This window comes from Pan troglodytes, chromosome 7, assembly GCF_028858775.2.
Source record: "Pan troglodytes isolate AG18354 chromosome 7, NHGRI_mPanTro3-v2.0_pri, whole genome shotgun sequence".
Classification (NCBI taxonomy): Eukaryota; Metazoa; Chordata; class Mammalia; order Primates; family Hominidae; genus Pan; species Pan troglodytes.
This window is the reverse complement of record NC_072405.2, coordinates 148,493,983-148,514,312: the sequence shown is the minus strand read 5'-3', so window position 1 is coordinate 148,514,312 and position 20,330 is coordinate 148,493,983. Positions and strand designations below refer to the sequence as shown.

The window sequence follows — 20,330 nt, the reverse complement described above, 5'->3', positions numbered from 1 at the left end:
TCCTGGACTCAAGTTAATACCTTTAGTTTAGGAAACAATACCGTTAGGTTGCCTAGAGTGGTAATAAACTCCCAGTTAAACAGACTGCAAGCTCAAGGTCCACTTCCCCAAATCCCAATAAGAAAACAATGCTCCATTTTTTCCCATGGGCCTTTGCCCCTGGGACATTGATCTCAAAGAGCTACCCTGGCAGAGTGCTAATGACAAACCAGTGATGGAGGCTGGGTTTGGGCATTATTCAGGTATCCTGGCCATTGCTCCATCTTAATTCCGTCAGAGAATTGTTCTTGTCCCTGACAATTTAAAGCCTTCAAGTTTGACCTTCCCAACCCTCAACCTTAGGTCATGTGAGGTTGTAGCCAGCCTTAGTTCTCAAGTTGAATGGGGAGTCTATTTCACATTACATATTGTTTTCTTCTTCCTATCAAATTTATTTTCTCTGTAAGCTAATAAATTATTATTGTGTTGGGGGTAATCCATATGGCAGCAAACAATGTCACAGCTAATTGTTATATACAAATCAGGGATAATAAAAGTTAATTGGATATGTCTGTAAACACTGTATATTTGGAATGGATGCATTTCCAGTTAGTATCAGTCTGCTTATGACAACCAAAACACTGCTTATAGCCAGTTGGCCAGAAATTATGTTCACGGATGCACATAGACATCATTGTGAACAACAGACATTTATGAAATGCCTATTCATCAAACACATGATTCCATGTGCTATAAGAAATTCAGACATGAAAAAGATTCAGTTGTGCAGTGAAGTCACAGATAAGTACAAGAGATGATCATGGACAGAACTAATCACAAGGTGTACGAGGAGATGTTATAATAACAGTTGCAAAGACTGAGTCTGGAGGTAGTGTGTGTATTTTATTTATATACTCCGTGTAATCCCACAGAAGATTTGGGAAGGCTTACAAAATGCATAGAATAGTAAAAAGAAAAGTTAGCAATGGAATGGGGCAGAGTGGAGGAAAAATACATACAGGAAAATAAAGGCTGGGGTAAATGTATTGGACCAAAATGCACAAACACCCTCTGGATATTTGATAGTGGTGACCCATATATTTAGTGCTAAGCTCCTAGCAGGCAAAGCAAAGAAGAAGATACAATTATTAACAACAAAATGCTTGCCACTCTGAGGAAGAAGAGGAAAAGATTACCATATGAAACACATTTTATGAGCAAGATTGCATTTTCCTAGGCTTAAAAAGGAAAAGCATTTTCCAAAGTGTGATTCCTTGGTGCACCGGCATCACAGTCCCCTGGCAGTACTCATACAAAATGCAGATTCGTGAGCCCAGGCCAGACCTGGTGATTCAGACAGAGGTGGGCTTGTTTTTTTCTTTTTCTTTCTTTTTTTTTTTTTTTTTTTTTTGCTGGAAGCAGAAAGGGGGCTGAGTTGATTCAGAGTTTTTTGATAAGTAGAAAAATGGGCACGATTTCCACAGTAACCAGTTGTTAAGAGCTCCTGAGACAGAAGACAGCAAGGCCCATAAAAAGCAGTAAAGTGGAAGGCAGATTTGGGAAAGAAAGCATTGTTGCTAAGGGGCTAGAAACTGGCAGGGACACAAAGCTAGAGAGGAAGGCTGAGGACACAGCACGGAGAGCCACAGAGACTCTGCCAAAGGTCATATTTTTCCTTTTTAAAGGTAGGAGTCTCCTTCAGGACAGAAGGAGGAGACCTGGCATTTAGAAAGGTCAGTCTGGCAATAATATAGAAAGTGGGGCCCAGGAGACCAAGGGCTACAGGCAGTTGCTGCTATAGTGCATGGTGTCTTGGTGAGCATCATGGCAGAGGTCATAACTGTGAATGGAAACTGTGTGAATGGAAAGGGTGAGCTGCCTGGCCACCAAGTGCAGCCCTTAGGACTGGGTTCAGGTTGAGCATTGGCAGGCATCATGTAGAGAGGAATGATAAATGGAAGTTGACTCTAAGATTTGGGCATGAAATGGGCTTGGAGTTACTGATAGTCCAGGGTAGTTGGGAGAAGAAAAGCTTCTACTGGGGAGTGAAAGGAGTTCAGGATGAGTTATAAGAACAGTCACAAGGATCTTAGCACTAACAGCAGAGGCAGTGCCCCTTTTGCGGGGGCACTAGCTGTGGGGGATCTGTTCCTGCAAGCCCGTGATTCGGCGATGGATGGATAAACATACACTGACACACAGATATTCTGCTCTGCCAGTCCAGCTGAGGGGCCCAGCGGCTTACAGGCTCCAAGCTGAGTTCTGTAAACAGTTGCGACTCAGCCCTGGTCAGTTAGTGAGGCTCATATTTATTCAGTAAGACTAATTAACGAAAGTTATGAGTAAACACCACTAGAGGGTAAAGATTAAAGGCCAGGTTCTCAGGCCTAAAGCAAACACAGTTTGTGGGTAATAAACTTCTGCTGACCCCTGAGTAGGAGGCAGTAAAGTATCCCTAGTAGGCCAAAGGTTAGTCTTAAGCCCATATAAGTAAACAGGTTAGTAAGATAAACTTCCCACGTTCCTTTGTACTTGCACCCTAATCTTTCTGGATCCTGCAAAGAGACCCTGGCTGCCTTCAGCCAAGCAATCTGAAGCTACGCAAACTCTCAGGCCTTCCAAGAGAGTTTTTGACTATTACTATAACTATCTTTAATATTTTTCCCACCAGCCTGATTGAACTCCAACAAATAGCATCTTATACCTATAAGGTATGTGCTGTATGGCAGGCGCTGTGCTGATTTTTTTGTCTGGAATACCTCATTGAATTATTGCAACAACATGATGAGGTGTTTTACTACTCCTGTTTTACAGATGAGGATACAGTGACTTAGAGAAGGCGTTTATCTAAAGTCATACCACCCGGAAGTTGTAGAGCCAGGGTTTGAACCTGGGCCGTCCGAACACAAAGTCTGTGTTTGTGACAAGTGTGCAGGATGGGCACTATGTGAGGCTGATAGCGGAATGGGACCCTCATGCGGCCAGCCCCCATGGTTGAAAATGACAGCAATAATAATAGCTAACCTTTGTTGAGAATTGTCAGTTCAATTGTGAACAAAGCCCTTTGTGTACATTTTTAAATTTTAGTTCACACGATAACAATCCTTTGCGAGCAGGTGTAATTATTTTACTCCCATTTTATGGATGAGAAAACAACAGAGAGGTTGATTGGCCCCAGGTCTCATAGATATGAAATGATAGAACTAAGAGTTGTACACATGTATCTGGATTTCAGAAGCTGCCCTCTTAGCCATCAGGCTGTGACAAAGCTCAAGATGGTAGTTAAGAATGGAGGAGAAAACAAGAGAGTCACCATTATGAGTTGAAACCAAGCAGTGAGAGAACGTCCAATCTAGAACACACACGTGACCATGGGAGAAGGCCAAAGAAATGGAGCCCTTGACAGCATCTGGGATGTGGGACTCTCACTAGCTGAGTTTGGGAAAATGCCTTTACCACAGGGAGCCTCAGTTTCCTCATGTGTAAATACAGGACAGTCTTTCCTAACTCATAGTTTTATCCACATTAAATAAAATAGTATATGTATAATGATAGTTTATTACCTGCCAAATAATAACTCTTCTGTAAATGCTAGCTTCTTACATTATTTCTACTAGTTTGCAAAACTGCTTCCTGGTCGTGAGAAAATGACCCTTGAAAGGAGATGATGACTCTAATTGAGATAAGGCAGAATAAAGGAAAATCATTGTGCGTATGGTGTGTGTGTGTGTGTGTATGTGTGTGTGTGTGTGTCTTTTTGAAGGGAGGGGTAGGAAGTCAACAACCAACCATGAAATAAATGTTTAGAAAAAGCAGTGACTTCATTCTGGAATATCTTGCAAATAAGATTCATTAAAGCATTGTAAAGTCATAGCCCAGCTCAATTTAGCCACAGCTTATCCAGGAGAATGATTTCTCTCCCAGTTCCTAAGGAAATTGCAGCAAGTTTAAACTGGAGTTTACTTTGAATTTTCATTACCCAGGCAAATGCGTGCTCAGAAGGTAGTTGGGAAGCTTACTTTGCCAGTCTCCCTTCCTGGTAACAAGAGGCTGCAATGCTTTCCTTGTGTATTTGAAGCTAGATTCATGATTATGCAAAACAAAGCTAGGAAAGGGAGTTATTTATAGCACTTGGATTCAGCAAAATGTTAACTTTTAAATACTTTTTTTAAATAACAAATTTTAAACCCTGGAGACCTAAAGATAAATTCCATCTGTATGTCTCTCCATGAATTATACTTAACCAGGAAGACGTTTCCAAAGAGATCCTTGGTTAAGAGATTTCCATCCCAGGAAGATGAGGAGATTCTTGCAAAGAAACAAAAAACAAAAAAGGTGGGGATTGGGAAAGAGCTTTATTTATTCCTCAAAGATGCATTGATACTTTCTATGCAGCAGACACTATTTCTGGAGCAAGGGATCAAGAATGAATTAAAACTAGTCTCTCTCTTAATCATACAAGGATTACTGGGGACACTACACAAGAAAATAGCCAGGGGCTTTTAGCTGCAGGCCAAATGCATGTCAGTGAATACTGTGAATGGTGGTAGACGGGACAGCAATTACCTGATCTGAACAGTTTCCAAATGAGTTTCTAAATGCCAGCCCAGCACTCCCAAGTCCAGGGTTTGGTTTTGTTTTGTTTTGTTTTATTTTTTGGTTTTTTTTTTTTGTAGAAGCTGAAAACCCGTAATACAAATATGAAATTGCCTGAATTGTAAATGTTTGCAATTTGTTCAAAACATTTTCAAAAATACTATGGGGTCTAAACAAGACACATCAGCAGACAATACTTGGCTCACAGGCTTCCAGGTTATAACACCGCCTCCAAAATTGTAATAGGCACCGTTAAATACCAAGATAGACAAGACATGGGCTTTGTGGTTACGGATGAAAAGGGCTCCATCCTGCCTGTGAATGAGGAGGAGACCAAGTCCTATCACAGGTGTGCAGAACTGACGCTGGGTTGACCTCTGAGTAGAGGTGGTGGCGAGATCTGGTATTTAGCAAGTAATGCCCCCTTGAGTTGGGGGTGATGTGAGAAAAAGAGAACTAGGGGTACCATCTTCCAGGTGTATATGAGAAACTGACACGAAGAATAAAGATTCCTGTGTTTAAAAAGTATGTTTTTTTTCTTAAAGCAAAGGACAAAAGCAGCCATGAGTAGGACATAAAATGCCAGTGTCTTAAAGTGACAATGGTTAAATACAATGGATTTCAAGACAAAAATGAAGAAGCTGCTTTCTTATGAAGCTGAGACGCCTGAAGAAGTGACTACTTTCCCAAACATGAGCTTCCTCCTCTGGACACGTGGGCAATGGTGCCTGCCCTGAGAGGATGCCTGAGGGTTAGAGATGACATTGCTCTGACTTAATCCCATTGCTAGCGAAGTGGGATTTCACTGCGAGTTCACTGCTCCATCCTTCCCAGAGCAGGTGCTACAGAACACTTTACTCTTGCCCCAGATGGGATTCTAGATCAAATCCAAATGAGATTCTCAAAAGCCCTGCAAAAAGGAAACTTGTTTAGCATTTTTTTTGCAAACTGACTTCTCCCAAACTGGGTATATAAATCCCTTCTATTTTTCTTTTTGTGTAATACTCTCAGATATCCTGTTCACCCAGAACTCCATGAAACATGCATGGAAATTCTGCTTTCAGCATAAATGACATTGATTTTTGGACAAGATAGTGTTTCTCTACTTTGGGAAGTAGACCAGCTAAGTATTTCATTTGGACAAGATTTGACTCCTGAAATCCCTTGGACTTTGTTTCTTTTGCAGATGGAAGACGCACTGAGTGAAGTAGATTTTCAACTCAAGGTGGATCTGCACTTTACGGACAGTGAACAGCAGTGAGTGTCATGGAAATTATTGAATTGTAGTAGCACAGTGCTCTCCTCCCCGCTTCCCCACTCTTGGGATAGCCTCATAGCCTTGAACCTCAGAACGTCTCTCAGATCAGCATCTCCTGATAAGCTGCAATGTCCCTGACTCAGGGGTGTGGGCTAAGAAAGTTTGTGTGGTCATTTCAAACCACATACATTTTAGGCAGGCAGCTCAAATGCATACACAGAAATCTCATAACTTGTTGGCTTTACTAACTGGCACTTTCTCATGTCTGACACCTTCACACATCTTACAATGTGATAGTAATTGGGGGTTTTAGATTAATGACCCTATGAGGCTACAAATGGCAAATCCCCTTCTGAGTCAAAGGAGATTCTTCCAGGATTCTACATCTTTGTGCGACATATCTGCTATTATGTTTCAACTGTGAAACTTGAAACTCCATTTATCTATAACCTGCTCATTAAATGCAGGAGGCAACTTTCTTCTTTCTTGGAACTGCTTTCTTTTAGCTTGTTCTGTGGCCTCTTCTTCCTACCCTGGGCTGAGCTGTCAGGCCAACTAAGCTGGGATATTTCAGTTAATAAGTAAGTCATCCTTTTTTAGGTATGAAAAGTCCAGTGAAGTATAATACCAGAACTCGAAACCTCATCCGTTGTATAACTTCTTTCTGTTGCCTCCTTTCTCTACCTCACCTCCAGATCCAGGCTTTCCTAGGGTAGAAAACTCCCAGTGTAGGAACAGGGCATGGTAGGGGGCTTCATATCCCCCCTTTCTTTCCCACTGCAGTTTGCAGGCTTTGCAGGGTCAGGCACAGTAAGGAGAGAAACAGTGGAGGAAAGGGCAGGGGTTCATTTGTAAGTACGATTGTCATATGGTAAACGCTGAACTGCCCTTAGGATGTTCTTGTGAATTCCTTAGAAAGAGACTTCTTAGGTACCCCCTGGCCAGAAGACAGTCACCCAGCCCCATCCCTGCAGTTATCTGATGTAGTGATGCCTCACAAGAGGCTGGGTGACTCATTCCTTGCAGTTAGCTCTTTGGGGGTGGATACTTTTCCAAAGCACACACATCTGGCCCATGGGAAATGGACACGGACACTTTAACCCTCATTCCACATATGTGCAGAACCTCCTCTGCCAAGCCTGCTCGTTCCTGTTTAGACCAATCCAGCCACCCTCAGCTTCTCTCCTGATGGCCTTTGCAGAATGAGTTGAGCACCAGGAACTGCATTCCCACTGTTCTAGGGGAGACAGGGCGATCTCCCTGGAAGACCTCCTCCCTTGGCTTAGGCAAAGGGAGGAAATCTCCTTCTTTCTCTGTTAGCAGAATCTCAGCACACACTGACCACTGTCTGCAAATTAAAGTCAATTCTCACTTCTGGTTTCTGTAACCTCTCCAATAAATGTTTCCCCTTTTCCTTTGGAGAATGGGGAATTGGGAAGCTGATGAGCCAATGCTGGCAGAACTGTTCCCTTTATCCCTTCAAAGTTCAGACTTGGCCAGGGGCAATGGCTCATGCCTGTTATCCCAGCACTTTGGCAGGCTGAGGTGGAAAGATTGCTTGAGCCCAGGAGTTCAAGGTTACAGTGTGTCCTGATTGTACCACTGCACTCCAGCCTGGGTGACAGAGCAAGACTGTGTCTCAAAAAAAAAAAAAAAAAAAAAAAAAAAAAGGTCAGATTTCTTCTCAGAACTTCTTCCCCTTCTCAAGAACTGTCCTGTCTCTGAAATCTGTCTAATCCATTATGGGACTGTTCATAACATGGGGAGCTGAGTCCAAAGGGATTTGAACCAAAGATGGATGTCTACTGAAGTGTCAGGGACTTGATCATGTATGGGAATTGAGAAGGGGCATCCGCTGATGTCTTGCCTGGTACCTGGGCTGGCAGGAGTATCTACCTTGTTCGTGCCACAGTCTGGGTTCAACTTCACAGATGCCTCACTTTTGTCTCTATCTGGAACCCAGTCCTCTGGCTACCTGCTTTTCTCATTACATCTGCTTTCTCCTTAGCAGGATAGTGTAGAGACTTGAGGAATCCTACCTGCTTCATCCCATTGCCAGGACTTGTTCTAGCACCATACTGAACTCAGAAGCCCTAAAAGAGGCTGGCCTTCTTCCCAAGCTATAAACTCAGAAGTAAAGCCCTGACTTTATTGTACTCCTATTTTCCCCTAACCATCTGGGGTTTCTGTCATTAACGCCTCCATTAACCCACCCCGCCCTATCACTCTGTTCCACTTCCTTCCAAGACATTCATTCATAGCTTTATGGTAGACATTTCCAATTCATCACAGAACCCTGCTGCTAACTCCAAGCTCAGCCTAGAAATCAGCCTCCAACCTGCCCTCCATGTGATAAGTCACAGTGTATACAGTACATGAGACCTTCTGTTCAACAAAACAGTAGTTAATGGAGAGCCTTTATACAGGAGATTGGTTTATTCAAAGTGTGTAAAACTCAACAACTATAAAACATTGGAGAAGTCCCCACACTTTCATAAATCTCAGTAGTTTCAGTTACAAAATAGATATCATTATAGAATACATACCTCATAGGTCTGTCTGATGATTAAGAGAGACAATATATGTAATAGGCCAAGTACGCAATCTGATGAATAAATGTCTTCTTCCTCTTTATGGCTTCCTAGTTGGAAGTGAGGCCAGGCTTCAATGTGTTGCTTCCTCTCCTGAGCACTTAATAATAATCAGAGCAAGGGATTTCATGAACTATAAGATTAGCTAAGAGGAACAGGAAGCCAGAGGCTGGGAAAGATTGAAAATGCCACATTTTTTAATTTTCATAAATTGAGTTTAAGGATGACAAGGCATCTGTGGCATATCCTGGGGTGGACATTAGGCTCTGAAACATGACCAAATCATCTGGCCTCTTTAGCATCAGGTAAGTCTGGGTGGGAACAAAATGGAGAAGCAGAGCCTCTCATATGAGGGACGGAAGAGCTTGTGAAATTTGTCTTGTCTGGCGGCTCTCAATGCAGGCAGGAGGATTCTGACCCCTGGAGACATGTGGCCATGCCCAGAGACATGTTTGGTTGTCACAGCTCGGGAGGATGCTTGAGGGGAGATGTGAGCACAATAAGGGCGGGGCTTCACTTCTGACTTTATAGATCAGAAAGAAGGGCAACCTCTTCTAGGGCCTTAGAACAAGTCCCAGGGATGGTGTGAAGCAGACAGGATTGTCACACTTAGATATTGCCATCTAGTGAGTAAAGGCCAGAGATGCTGCTTCACATCGTAGAGTGCACAAATCAGCAGTGCCCCCTCCCACCACAGGAAAGCGTGATTCAGTCCCCAAAGTCAATGTTATGAGGTGAGGAAACCCTGCTTTATCCTAACCTCATATTTGTACTTGTTACTCTGCAAAGACCCATCAGAACCTGTTTGCACAGGGACGGGGAGCTCACTCCTTCACGTCATGGCCCATTCTGCCCTGAATAGTTCTGCTGATCGGGAAATTCTTCTTTATTTCAAGGAACAATTCATCCCTGTGCATCTGCCCTCAGTAGACTTCAGTTTTATTTCTTGTGACCACCCAGACAAATCCCAAGTCTGGATGGCAGTTTAGAAAAGAAGCCTTCTTGGCCAGGCACGGTGGCTCGCACCTGTAATCCCAGCCCTTTGGGAGGCCAAGGCAGGAGGATCACTTGAGGTTAGGAATTCGAGACCAGCCTGCCCAACATGGTGAAACCTCATCTCTACTAAAAAATACAAAAATTAGCTGGGCGTGGTGGTGCACACTTGTAATCCCAGCTACTTGGGGAGGGTGAGGTGGGACAATTGCTTGAACCCAGGAGGCAGAGGTTGCAGTGAGCCGAGATTATGCCACTGCACTCCAGCCTGGCAGCCTGGGTGACAGAGTGAGACTCTATCTCCAAAAACTAAAACAGAAACCTTGTTTATATCATCTCCAGGTTAAATACTAGGGCTCTTTCTGTGTGTGTTTTTTGTTTGTTTAATTTTTTTGTTTGCTTTATTTCCCTTATAAGAACCCAGACACTCTCCTATCAGTGCAGTCAAGTTTATCACCATCATTTCAGAGCTTAGAGACCTCCCTGCACCACCACCAGGACCTAAGTTTTAGCTCCATTTTGGATACATCTATTTCAGAGCACAGGAGAGCTACCACCTCTCCATTCTTAATTCTTTACTCTTACTAATGTGGCTTAAATTCTTGTTAACATTTTTGCCATCTTTGCTACACTGACATGTATTTAACCTCCTGTTGTTCAAGCCCTAGGGATATATCTGTGATTCTTAGGAACCTGTGTCTGACTGGATTCAAAGCAATAGTGAGCAGTAACTCAGAAACAACTGTGAATCAGGAAGACCTGGTCCAAGATTACATTTTTGCCTTATGGCTTTGATTAACTCTTGTTGGCTTTACTTCCTTTTCTACAAACAGAATAATGCCAATAAATACCTCCTGTGATTGCCATACAGAGTAAAGGGGAAAGTACCATGTTCAGTTCATAATAAGCTCTCAACAAATTGTAGCCTGAATTAAAAAGAATGTAAATGTTAACACCTTGCTGAGATTCATGGCCTAGACCCTTCACCCTCTCCCCGACAGGTTTCTTTCTGGTACCAGGGGACCATTATTCATATTCAATCTATGGAGTCACCCTGAGCTCTAAAAATTTAGCTGGCTCTTTCACTTGGCCTTTGTTTGCACATGAGGAACAAGGGTTTCAAGGAAGCAAAGCCTATGGTGTTGGGTCTTAAGAGACTGCTCCCTTCATCTCGCCCTTTCTGTGCTTCATTTCCTTATCTATGGATGGAGGACAAGCATTTCCTCTCTGCTCTTCTCATGAAAGATGCTCCTTCCAGGTGTCCCTTGTGGTCTGCTTCAGAGAAATTTGCCCAGCCCAAATGACTGGTTCTCAGGATTTGAGATTAGCACTGGGTCCTCCTGGGGGCGAACATGGCCCCAGGTTGTATTTAGGCAACAACCAATCTTCTTTTAATCACCAAAGATGCTGTTGGGTCGTGTGCCAGTTGGTTTAATCTCTTAGACTCAGATACATGTCAGTTACAAAATATTGGAGCAGACATTGGGGAATCCTTGATGAAACTAGTCAGACTATTTAAGCATTGTGCTTTGGGAGTCATTCATTCTTTTGTTCGTTCAGTCAGTCAGTTGTTCATTTTAATTCGTATTTATATTCTCAAAACCTGCCAGATACTAGGCTAGGTATTGGGACTATAAAGACGCATTAGTCGTAGTCCCTTAAGAGGTAGGAATCTGTTAGAAAACACAGGCTCACACAGTCAGTGCAGCGTTATGAGGAGAGCACTGGACATCTGGGCATCTGTGGGGGAAATAAAGAAGTGGAAAAAGTAGGAGGCTTCAATGTTGAAGAGTCTTTAAAAGCTAGTCTGGGCTTCTTATCCATCACTGACACATGAACTTGACGTCCGTGACAGTGGAGCATGTCACCAGATCTGTTGTGTAGCAGCTGTGTGATATCTAGTGATACCTGTGAGGCATGGTTTTCTCATCTGCCAATGGTGGGAAAAATGATTTCTACCAGGCAGAGCATTTGCAGGATTGAACGAGATGATGTATGCATGGTGCTTGGCCCATGGAGAGGCTTAATACAGACATGCTAGGAGGACAGCAGGGGCAACCCACCATTTCTCACGTGAGCTCACATGCTTGCCTTCTAGGTTGAGGGATGTGGCTGGGGCACCGATGGTCAGCAGCCGAACACTTGGCCTGCACTTCCACCCCCGGAATGGTCTGCACCACCAGGTCCCGGTCATGTTCGACTATTTCCACCTGTCTGTGATCTCGGTGACCGTCCATGCTGCCCTGGTGGCTCTGCAGCAGCCATTGATCAGGTATGAAGTTCAGAGGCAGCCCTGATATGTGGGAGCCACCTTCCATTGCAGGTGTGGTAGAGGGGCAGGGAGTTTTCCAGGAGAGATCAGCACACGCAAGGGAGTTTCTCTAAGGCTGCAGGTTTAAGCTTTGGGCCTCACTGAGGAGCATGCGAGAGAGGAAGGAGGAGGTCCCCAAGGGAGACTGGTGTGGAATCCGGAAGTCGAAAACCTGCAAACTACGGCTTACACCAGGAAGACTTGGAGTCTGGCTTCACATTTTTCTAACTGTGCCTTCTTTGAGAAGTCATCTAATGTTCTTGAGCCACATAATCCTCTATGACAGGAACACTAATGTGTGTCCCATCTACGTAAGATTTTAGTGAATCTCAAATGAAGATCGTACCAGGCACATGTTAGGGGCTTAGTTTTCTTTTTCTTCCCCAAGTTGTTATTTGTTCAAATGTAGAAGGTTCATTCATTTGTTTATTTGTTTATTTACTTATATGAGATGGAGTCTTGCTCTTGTTGCCCAGGCTGGAGTACAATGGCACCACCTCGGCTTGCTGCAACCTCTGGTTCCTGGGTTTAAGCAATTCTCCTACCTCAGCCTCCCGAGTGGCTGGGATTACAGGCACCCACCACCATGCCCAGCTAATTTTTGTATTTTTAGTAGAGACGGGGTTTCACCATGTTGGCCAGGCTGGTCTCAAACTCCTGACCTCAGGTGATCCACCCTCCTTGGCTTCTCAAAGTGCTTGGATTACAGGCGTGAGCCACCACACCCAGCCCATTCATATGGTTTGATTCTTCCCTTCAGTGAATTTTCCCAGAACATGTTCCAGATCATGTGAAGCACTGAGGTTCTATGAATGCCCCAAGTAGAGGGACAGAACTGACAGCATCTAGCATATTGTACCATGCTCACCTGTCTTCATATCTACTCCCAGCATGACCAGATAGGTGCATGAAATAATTTCAAAACATTACACATGCACATGGGCAAAAGTTCCATGTGTGCAATGTTTATGCATAGAATGTTGCAGCATGGTGTTTCCAAAAGGGATCTTTCCTGATTTCCCTTTTCTGAATGGCTTCTCAGTGCTGACAGTTTAAGTGCATGTACAGGAGACTAGAATTTTCACTACGTTTGCTGTTCTTGTCCTGAAGCCCCTGTTCTCTGCTGGGGTCAGAGAGTAGGAAATTAGTTACCCAATCTGACCCATGCCACGTGACCAGGAGCTGCTGCCCCTGGAGGTGTGATCCAGTGACCACGCCCATCTGCTGGTTCCTTTCCTGGCTCCATTATTCTTTTATTCAGTGGGTATTTACTGGGGGCCTGCTGTGCTCTAGGGAAAGTGTAAGTGAATATGCAGTACATTCTACTACGGAATATAAAAATACTTTGGAATAGATCTTTCCCTCAGTGAGTTCACAGTCCAGTGAAGTGGGCCCATTCGCATATATGAAATTATAATATGGTAAATGCTGTTGTGGTAGAGTTTGGTAGAAAATGTTACAAGATTCACAGTTATAGAAACAAAGGACAGCAGACCTGACCTTGGGAAGTGACAGGAGACATAGAATCCAGAAAGCAACAGAGAGTACTATCATCCTGTGAAGAATATTCCCACAGGATATTCCCTAGCTGCTAATGCACTCCAAGGCTTGGCAAATCACATCCTCAACACAGAGTTAAGGGCATGATCTGTCTGCCCTCTGCGAGGTGAGGCTAGTGAGGTCAGGTCCTGGGATTAGCAGGCTGTCACTGCTGAAGATGAGGCAAGAGAAGGTGACAGACAGCCTGGGGTAGGAAAGGCAGAGCTTCCTGCAGCGGATTCTGGGGCCCTAGGATCAAATTGTTCATCGGCTGGAGTCAAGACCATCTTATCATCTAGCCCTACCACTTACTTTTTGGGGATCCTTGGATAAGTCACCTAACTTTTCTAGCATCTGTTTCAACATATAAGTCAATGAATGAGTCAAAGGAATTTTCATTTATTTTATTTTACTTTTATTGTTTTATTTTTTTTTGAGACAGCATCTCACTCTGTCTGTCACCCAGGCTAGAGTGCAGTGATGCAAATTCAGCTCACTGCAACCTCTGCCAACTGGGCTCAAGTGATCCTCCTGCCTCAGCTACCCAAGTAGCTGGGACTACAGGCAGGAGCCGTCATGCTTGGCTAATTTTTGTATTTTTTGTAGAGACCGGGTTTCACCAAGTTGCTCATACTGGTCTCAAATTCCTGAGGTCAAGCAATCCACCCACCTCAGCCTCCCAAAGTACTAGGATTATAGGTGTGAGCCACTGCACCCAGCCGAAATTTTTAAAAAATGAGATGTGATACTAACCCGACAGGGATGATGAGGAGGTGCAATGGGGTGAGGTATATAGTGCTGCATGTGGTGAAAACATGCTTGCTTCAAGGTGGGTGTCACTAAGCTTTAGCCACTTCTAGAGAGGCCATGTCTGGAAGCTCTGAGATAAATCAAGTCTGGCATCATTAAAGTCTCAGAGTGTGGCAGAAACACATATAGACCAAACTGTAATTCTGAGCAATACCTGTTAAGCAAGGGATGTGGGAACCCAGTGTAGGGTAGGAATTAAAGGGATGGTTTTTAGGATTAGATAAACCCATGTTGCAAATCTGAGCCCCCTGCGTGTTAACTCCGTTAGCTTGAGCATGTGAGTTTCAGTTTCGGTACATACCAGAAAGCTTTTAGAATGATTAAATGAGACAGCACATGTAAAACCTTTGGCCATTCATTCAGTCGATTTTTATTTAGCACCTCCCATATTCCAAGCCCTCACCTAGGCCTCATGTCTAGCACATAATAAGCATTTAGTGCATGGTATGTAATTGTTAGCATGGGAAAGAAGCAATTCTACTTCAGGGACATGAGAGAAATCTTTCTAGAAGAAACAGCCTTTGTGCTACATCCAGAGGATAAGAGACTGTGACAGTGAAAAGTGAATTTGGGATGGTAAATTGGAGTTATAGTTTAATACAGTAATTAATGACACATTAAGGAATTGAGAATTTGTTTATTGTATAAAAAGGAGGCACTGAAGGTTTTGAGCAGTAGAGTTACCTGGTAAGATCTATGTTTTGTAAAGACTCCAGCAGCTTTGAGTTGGTTAGACTGGAAGTTACATCAGATTGGAGGCCGGTTTGGTGATGCAAAGTGTTTATGCCAACCGAAAGGGCAGAGAGCAGGTGTATTAGTCTGTTCTCACTCTGCTATGAAGAAATAACTGACAGTGGGCAATGTATAAAGGAAAGAGGTTTAACTGACTCACAGTTCCACAGGGCTGGGGAGGCCTCAGGAAACATACAGTCATGGTGGAAGTGGAAGTAAACACGTCCTTCTTCACATGGCAGCATCAAAGAGAAGTGCTGAGCAAAAGGATAAAAGGCCCTTATAAAACCATCAGATCTTGTGAGCACTCACTCACTATCACAAGAACAGCATGGAGGTAACTGCCCTCTTGATTGAGTTACCTCCCACCAGATCCCTCCCACCACATGTGAGGATTATGAGAACTACAATTCAAGATGAGCTTTGGGTAGAGACATAGCCAAACCATATCATTCCACCCCAATCCTTCCCAAATCTCATGTCCTTGCGTTTCAAAACACAATCATGCCTTTCCAACAGTCCCCCAAAGTCTTAATTCATTCCAGCATTAACCCAAAAGTCCAAGTCCAAAGTTTCATCTGAGACAAGGCAAGTCCCTTCTGCCTATGAGCCTGCAAAATAAAAAGCAAGTTAGTTATTTCCTAGATACATTGGGGGTACAGGCATTGGGTAAATACAGCTGTTCCAAATGGGAGAAGTTGGCCAAAACAAAGGGGCTACAGGCCCCATGCAAGTCCAAAATCTAATAAGGCAGTAATTAAATCTTAAAGCTCTGAAATAATCCCCTTTGACTCCATGTCTCACATCCAGGTCATGCTGATGCAAGAGGTGGGCTCCCATGGCCTTGGGTAGCTGTGCCCCTTGACTTTGGAGGGTACAGTCCCCTCTACTGGCTGCTTTCATGGGCTGATGTTGAGTGTGGCTTTTCCAGGTGCATGGTGCAAGCTATTGGTGGATCTACCATTCTGGAGTCTGGGGGATGGTGGCCCTCTTCTCATAGCTCCATTAGGCAGTGTCCCAGTGGGGACTCTGTGTGGGGGTTCTGACCCTATATTTCCCTTCTGCACTGCCCTAGCCGAGATTCTCCATGAGGGGTCTGCTCCTGCAGCAAACTTCTGCCTGGACATCTAGGAGTTTCCATATAGCCTCTGAAATCTAGGTGGAGATTCCCAAACCTCAATTCTTGACTTCTGTGCACCTGCAGTCTCAACATCAAGTGGAGGCTGCCAAGGCTTGAGGCTTGCACCCTCTGAAGCCATGGGCTGAGCTATACCTTGGCCCCTTTTAGCCATAACTGGAGCAGCTGGAACACAGGGCACTAAGTCCCTAGGCTGTGCACAGCAAGAGGGCCCTGGTCCCAGGCCCTCAAAACCATTCTTTCTTCCTGGGCCTCTGGGCCTGTGATGGGAGGGGCTTCCATGAAGGTCTCTGACATGCCCTGGAGACATTTTCCCCATTTCCTTGGTGATTAACATTGGGTCCCTCATTACTTATGCAAATTTCTGCAGCAGGCTTGAGTTTCTTTCCAGAAAATGGGTTTTTCTTTTCTATTGCATCATCAGGCTGCAAATTTACCAAACTTTTGTGCTCTGCTCCCTCTTGAAAGCTTTGCTGCTTAGAAATTTCTTCCACCAGATACCCTAAATCATCTCTCTCAAGTTCAAAATTCCACAGATCTCTAGGGAAGGGGCAAAATGTTGTCTTTGCTAAAGCATAGCAAGAATCATCTTTGTTCCAGTTCCCAAGAAGTTCCTCATCTCCATCTGAGACACCTCAGCCTGGACTTCGTTGCCCATATCACTGTCAGCAATTTGGTTAAAACCATTCGACACGTCTCTAGGAAGTTCCAAAGTTTACCACATCTTCCTGTCTTCTGAGCCCTCCAAGTTTCTAGGAAATTCCAAACTTTCTCACATTTTCCTATCTTCCTCTGAGCCCTTCAAACTGTTCCAACCTCTGCCTGTTACTCAGTTCTAAAGTCACTCCCACATTTTTGGGTGTCCTTATAGCAGCACCCCACTCTCTGTGTTACCAGTTTACTGTATTAGTCCATTCTTATGCTGCTGTGAAGAAATACCCAAGATTGGGTAATTAATAAAGAAAAGAGGTTTAATTGATTCACAGTTCTGCAGGGCAGAGGTGGCCTCAGGAAACTTACAATCATGGTGGAAGGGGAGGCAAACATGTCCTTCTTCACATGGTGGCAGCAAGGAGAAGTGCTGAGCAAATGGGGGAAAACCCCTTATAAAACCATCAGATCTCATGAGAACTCACTCACTAGCAGGAGAACAGCATGGAGGTAACCACCCCCATGATTCAATTACCTCTCACTGGGTCCCTCCCACAACATGTAGGTATTACAAAAACTACAATTCAAGATGAGATTTGGGTGGGGACACAGTGAAACCATATTAGCAGGCTTCACTCCCATTTTATAATGGGGTCCCTGATACTATTCTAATGAGAATTTGGGAATCTTAGAAATCTTAGTAAAATGTTTAACCTTCCGACAGAAAGAGTCTTTTGCAAGTTTGTCCGCAGCAACCTTGCTGGAGTGAAACACAGACAGAAATTCACAGTAAGGGCTAGACTTCTTAAGGGTTGGGGGTAAAAATAGAATTGTCTTCTGTCCTCTGGATTTTGCAGGAAGAACTTCTATCAGTTGGATCACAGCAGCTGGAAACAAAGGGAACCCTTTAAGTTTGTGGGAAATACCTGTCAAATAGGGCAAGCACTAGCTTTTCCAGAAAAGCAGTTTTTCGTAGCATCAATTAAATACAATTATCGTGAAACAGGTGTGAAATTAACATTTAACCTCCAAAACCCCTTAGCCTTCACTAAAACAAGCTGAAGCAAAGAATCCAATTTTTAACACCCAAATGGATATGATTGGATTTCACTTGAGGGATTCAGATCCACCAGAAAAGCTAATTAAGACCACCCTTAAGTAAATAACAAATTATTTTAGTTATTAATTTGCAGTCTGTCCAGTGAATGTGCCAGGAGTATTCACATAGACACTTTATACTTTTCTTCTGGAATGTTCCTTCTATCGATCTTATAGCTAAATTAGAGAGTTGCTTCAACTTGCAATTCAAAACAAATCAGAACAATGATTCTATTTTATTATATGTGTGGTATTAGCAACAGATAGCTCCTAGCATTGATGGAAGCCTTGCTGCTTGCCAGACACTGTACTGGAAGCTGCCTCTGGCTTATCCCATGGGACCCCAACAACCACCAAATGGCTAGGGTGCTGGTATCAAACCTTCTGACAGGGAGAAACAGAGTTAGGGAGATTAAAAACTTGCCTCAGGTCACACAGCCTTTAGGGAGTTGAACCCTGAGAGGCTGGATTTATTGCCCCCTCACTGCTTGACCATACTCTGAGGATCATCTCTGGACACATTATTTTCACCTCGTTTGCATCATAAATTGCTCTCCTGCACACACTGGCCTGAGTTTTCCTTCATTGTATTACATCTATTGGTTTCCTTTGCTCTTTAGACAAATGTCTTTAAGGTGAAGGCTGTGCCTCAATCATCTTATCATCATAGCACCTAACCCACTGCGTGGCATATGGTATGGGCCTAATAAACATTTGAATAAATGAATTAAACATAAATATAATGCTAAATTTATTTTCCTGTCAATATTTTAAGCAGGAACCTGGATCTCTTGGATTAAGCCCTTCCACAAATGTTTCTTGAGCACCCATAGTGAAGATGATGAAGATGATGTCACCTGGGGCTATTTATTGTCAAGACCCTCTTTGCCATCAGAGACTTTAAATTTTACTGAGGGACTAAAACATGCCTAGAATATAGTATCCACAATATGACAAAACATCCATTAGAAAAGAAATTAAACAGAAGAGATCTAAAAAAGAATATGAGTATAAGTAAACATTACTGGTATATCAATTGATGAAAATCAAACAGGTAAAGATAGAGGAAGATGATCATAAACTCAAATATGATAAATTTGAATAATCACACATCTTTTCCTAATCTCCTTTGATCCTGAAATTGATCATTGCCATCACAATATGTCCATTAATCTTTGGATTGCAGAGCTGGGCAGGAACTGCACATTTGTGAGCTGAGCAGGTTATGGTCTTCCCAATTAGCGTTGACACAGCGAGTGCTTTCTGGCTTAGGACAGTCTTTGACATCATATTAGACTCTCATGCAGATCATGGAGGAAGATGTTTTATGCTTTTCCACAGAAGAAAAGAGGTCCAGGGAGGGAGGAGTTGGTGGAAGGAGCAGAGACAGGACTCAGACCTTGTCTGGTCAGAGTTGCCCCTGAAACTTTCGGAGCCCATGCCACCTTCCCCTCTAGTGATATAAGCTTGGAGCTCTGCTTCAGTGTTTCTTACAGGTATGTTGTTGGCATTTAGGGTGGGCATTTACATGCACACATTGTAGGATGCGTATCATCATTGACTTTCAAGCTTACGTGCCAGTTGTACCCTCTTTATCATCAAAATATCCACAAATGTCACATGCAAACACTCCCTAGGGCGTGAACTACTCCTAAATGACTTATCCCAAATGCTTCACAGGGACACTCCTCAAAGGGGCTGAGTTAATGGCACCATCGCTTTCTTTACCTCCTTTTTCACCCTTTCAATTATCTTTTGTTTAGTTTTACTCGTCCAGGAAGAGGCTCCTGGCTTGGTAAAGGTGGCCCGGACACCGGACAAGAACAGTCTATCATTTCTCTGGAAAACTTGGTCTTTGGAGCTGGGTACTGCAAGCCGACTTCCTCAGAGGTAAGGCCTGTGTGGGGCAGTTGCTTCAAAACTTTCAAACTTTACTTTACAAAGTGTATGTTCTATGAGATTCATGCTTCTTTGAAACATCCCCTTCAGAGATTTTTGCTAATTTGACCCTTCCTTTCACCATCTTCCCACCCCTTGTTTTTATCACTACAAGCTCTATCAGACATATTTCTAAGGCCAAGCCCTGGGATAGATACAGGGAATATGGTCTTCATATGATACTTCTTATATGTGGTCTCTTGGAAGAATATGGTTCTCTGTAGGTCAGGAGGCTGTCCTGTGAGGGGGCCACTCAGACTATGTGATAACATTGAAAGCCATGTCTGGTTTCAAAACCTGGCTCCCACTTTCATTTGTGCACTCTCTGAACATCAGTTTTCCCACCTGTAGAGTGGGCTCCCCAGTAGCTAATAATCTCATGGAGTGTTATATGTACCCAAATGTTGTAATAAATGTAAAGTTCCTAGCCCGGTATCCAATACTCACTAGCTGCTGACTAAATATGCATATCCTGTCCTTCCCCTTGTTCTTTTATCCTTGGAAACATCCCCTACTCTTCTGTGATGTGCAGGGCTTTAACCACACAGGGTATGATTCTGCTCATATTTCTCACAAGCCAGTATGTGCTATGTTTTTATTAGTGGCCTACTCGTAAATAAACAGCCTGTATTATTCAGGGTTCTCCAGAGAAACAGGACCAATACAGCCAATAGAACACACACACACACACACACA

General features: G+C 43.5%; 1 protein-coding gene across 6 annotated transcripts in view; it reads left to right on the top strand.

Moving 5' to 3' along the window:
- Window positions 1-20,330, top strand: part of FAM135B (family with sequence similarity 135 member B) — a 367,515-nt gene that overhangs the window by 235,951 nt on the left and 111,234 nt on the right. For 5 of the 6 annotated variants that reach the window (XM_016959901.4, XM_063817398.1, XM_063817401.1 and 2 more), the window contains 3 exons: window positions 5,762-5,832; window positions 11,516-11,689; window positions 19,460-19,586. In XM_016959901.4, the coding sequence (XP_016815390.1) occupies window positions 5,762-5,832; window positions 11,516-11,689; window positions 19,460-19,586 (372 nt within the window). Of the gene's footprint in view, window positions 1-5,761; window positions 5,833-11,515; window positions 11,690-19,459; window positions 19,587-20,330 lie in introns of those variants that run through there. The other variant, XM_009455974.4, reaches the window with a different exon arrangement.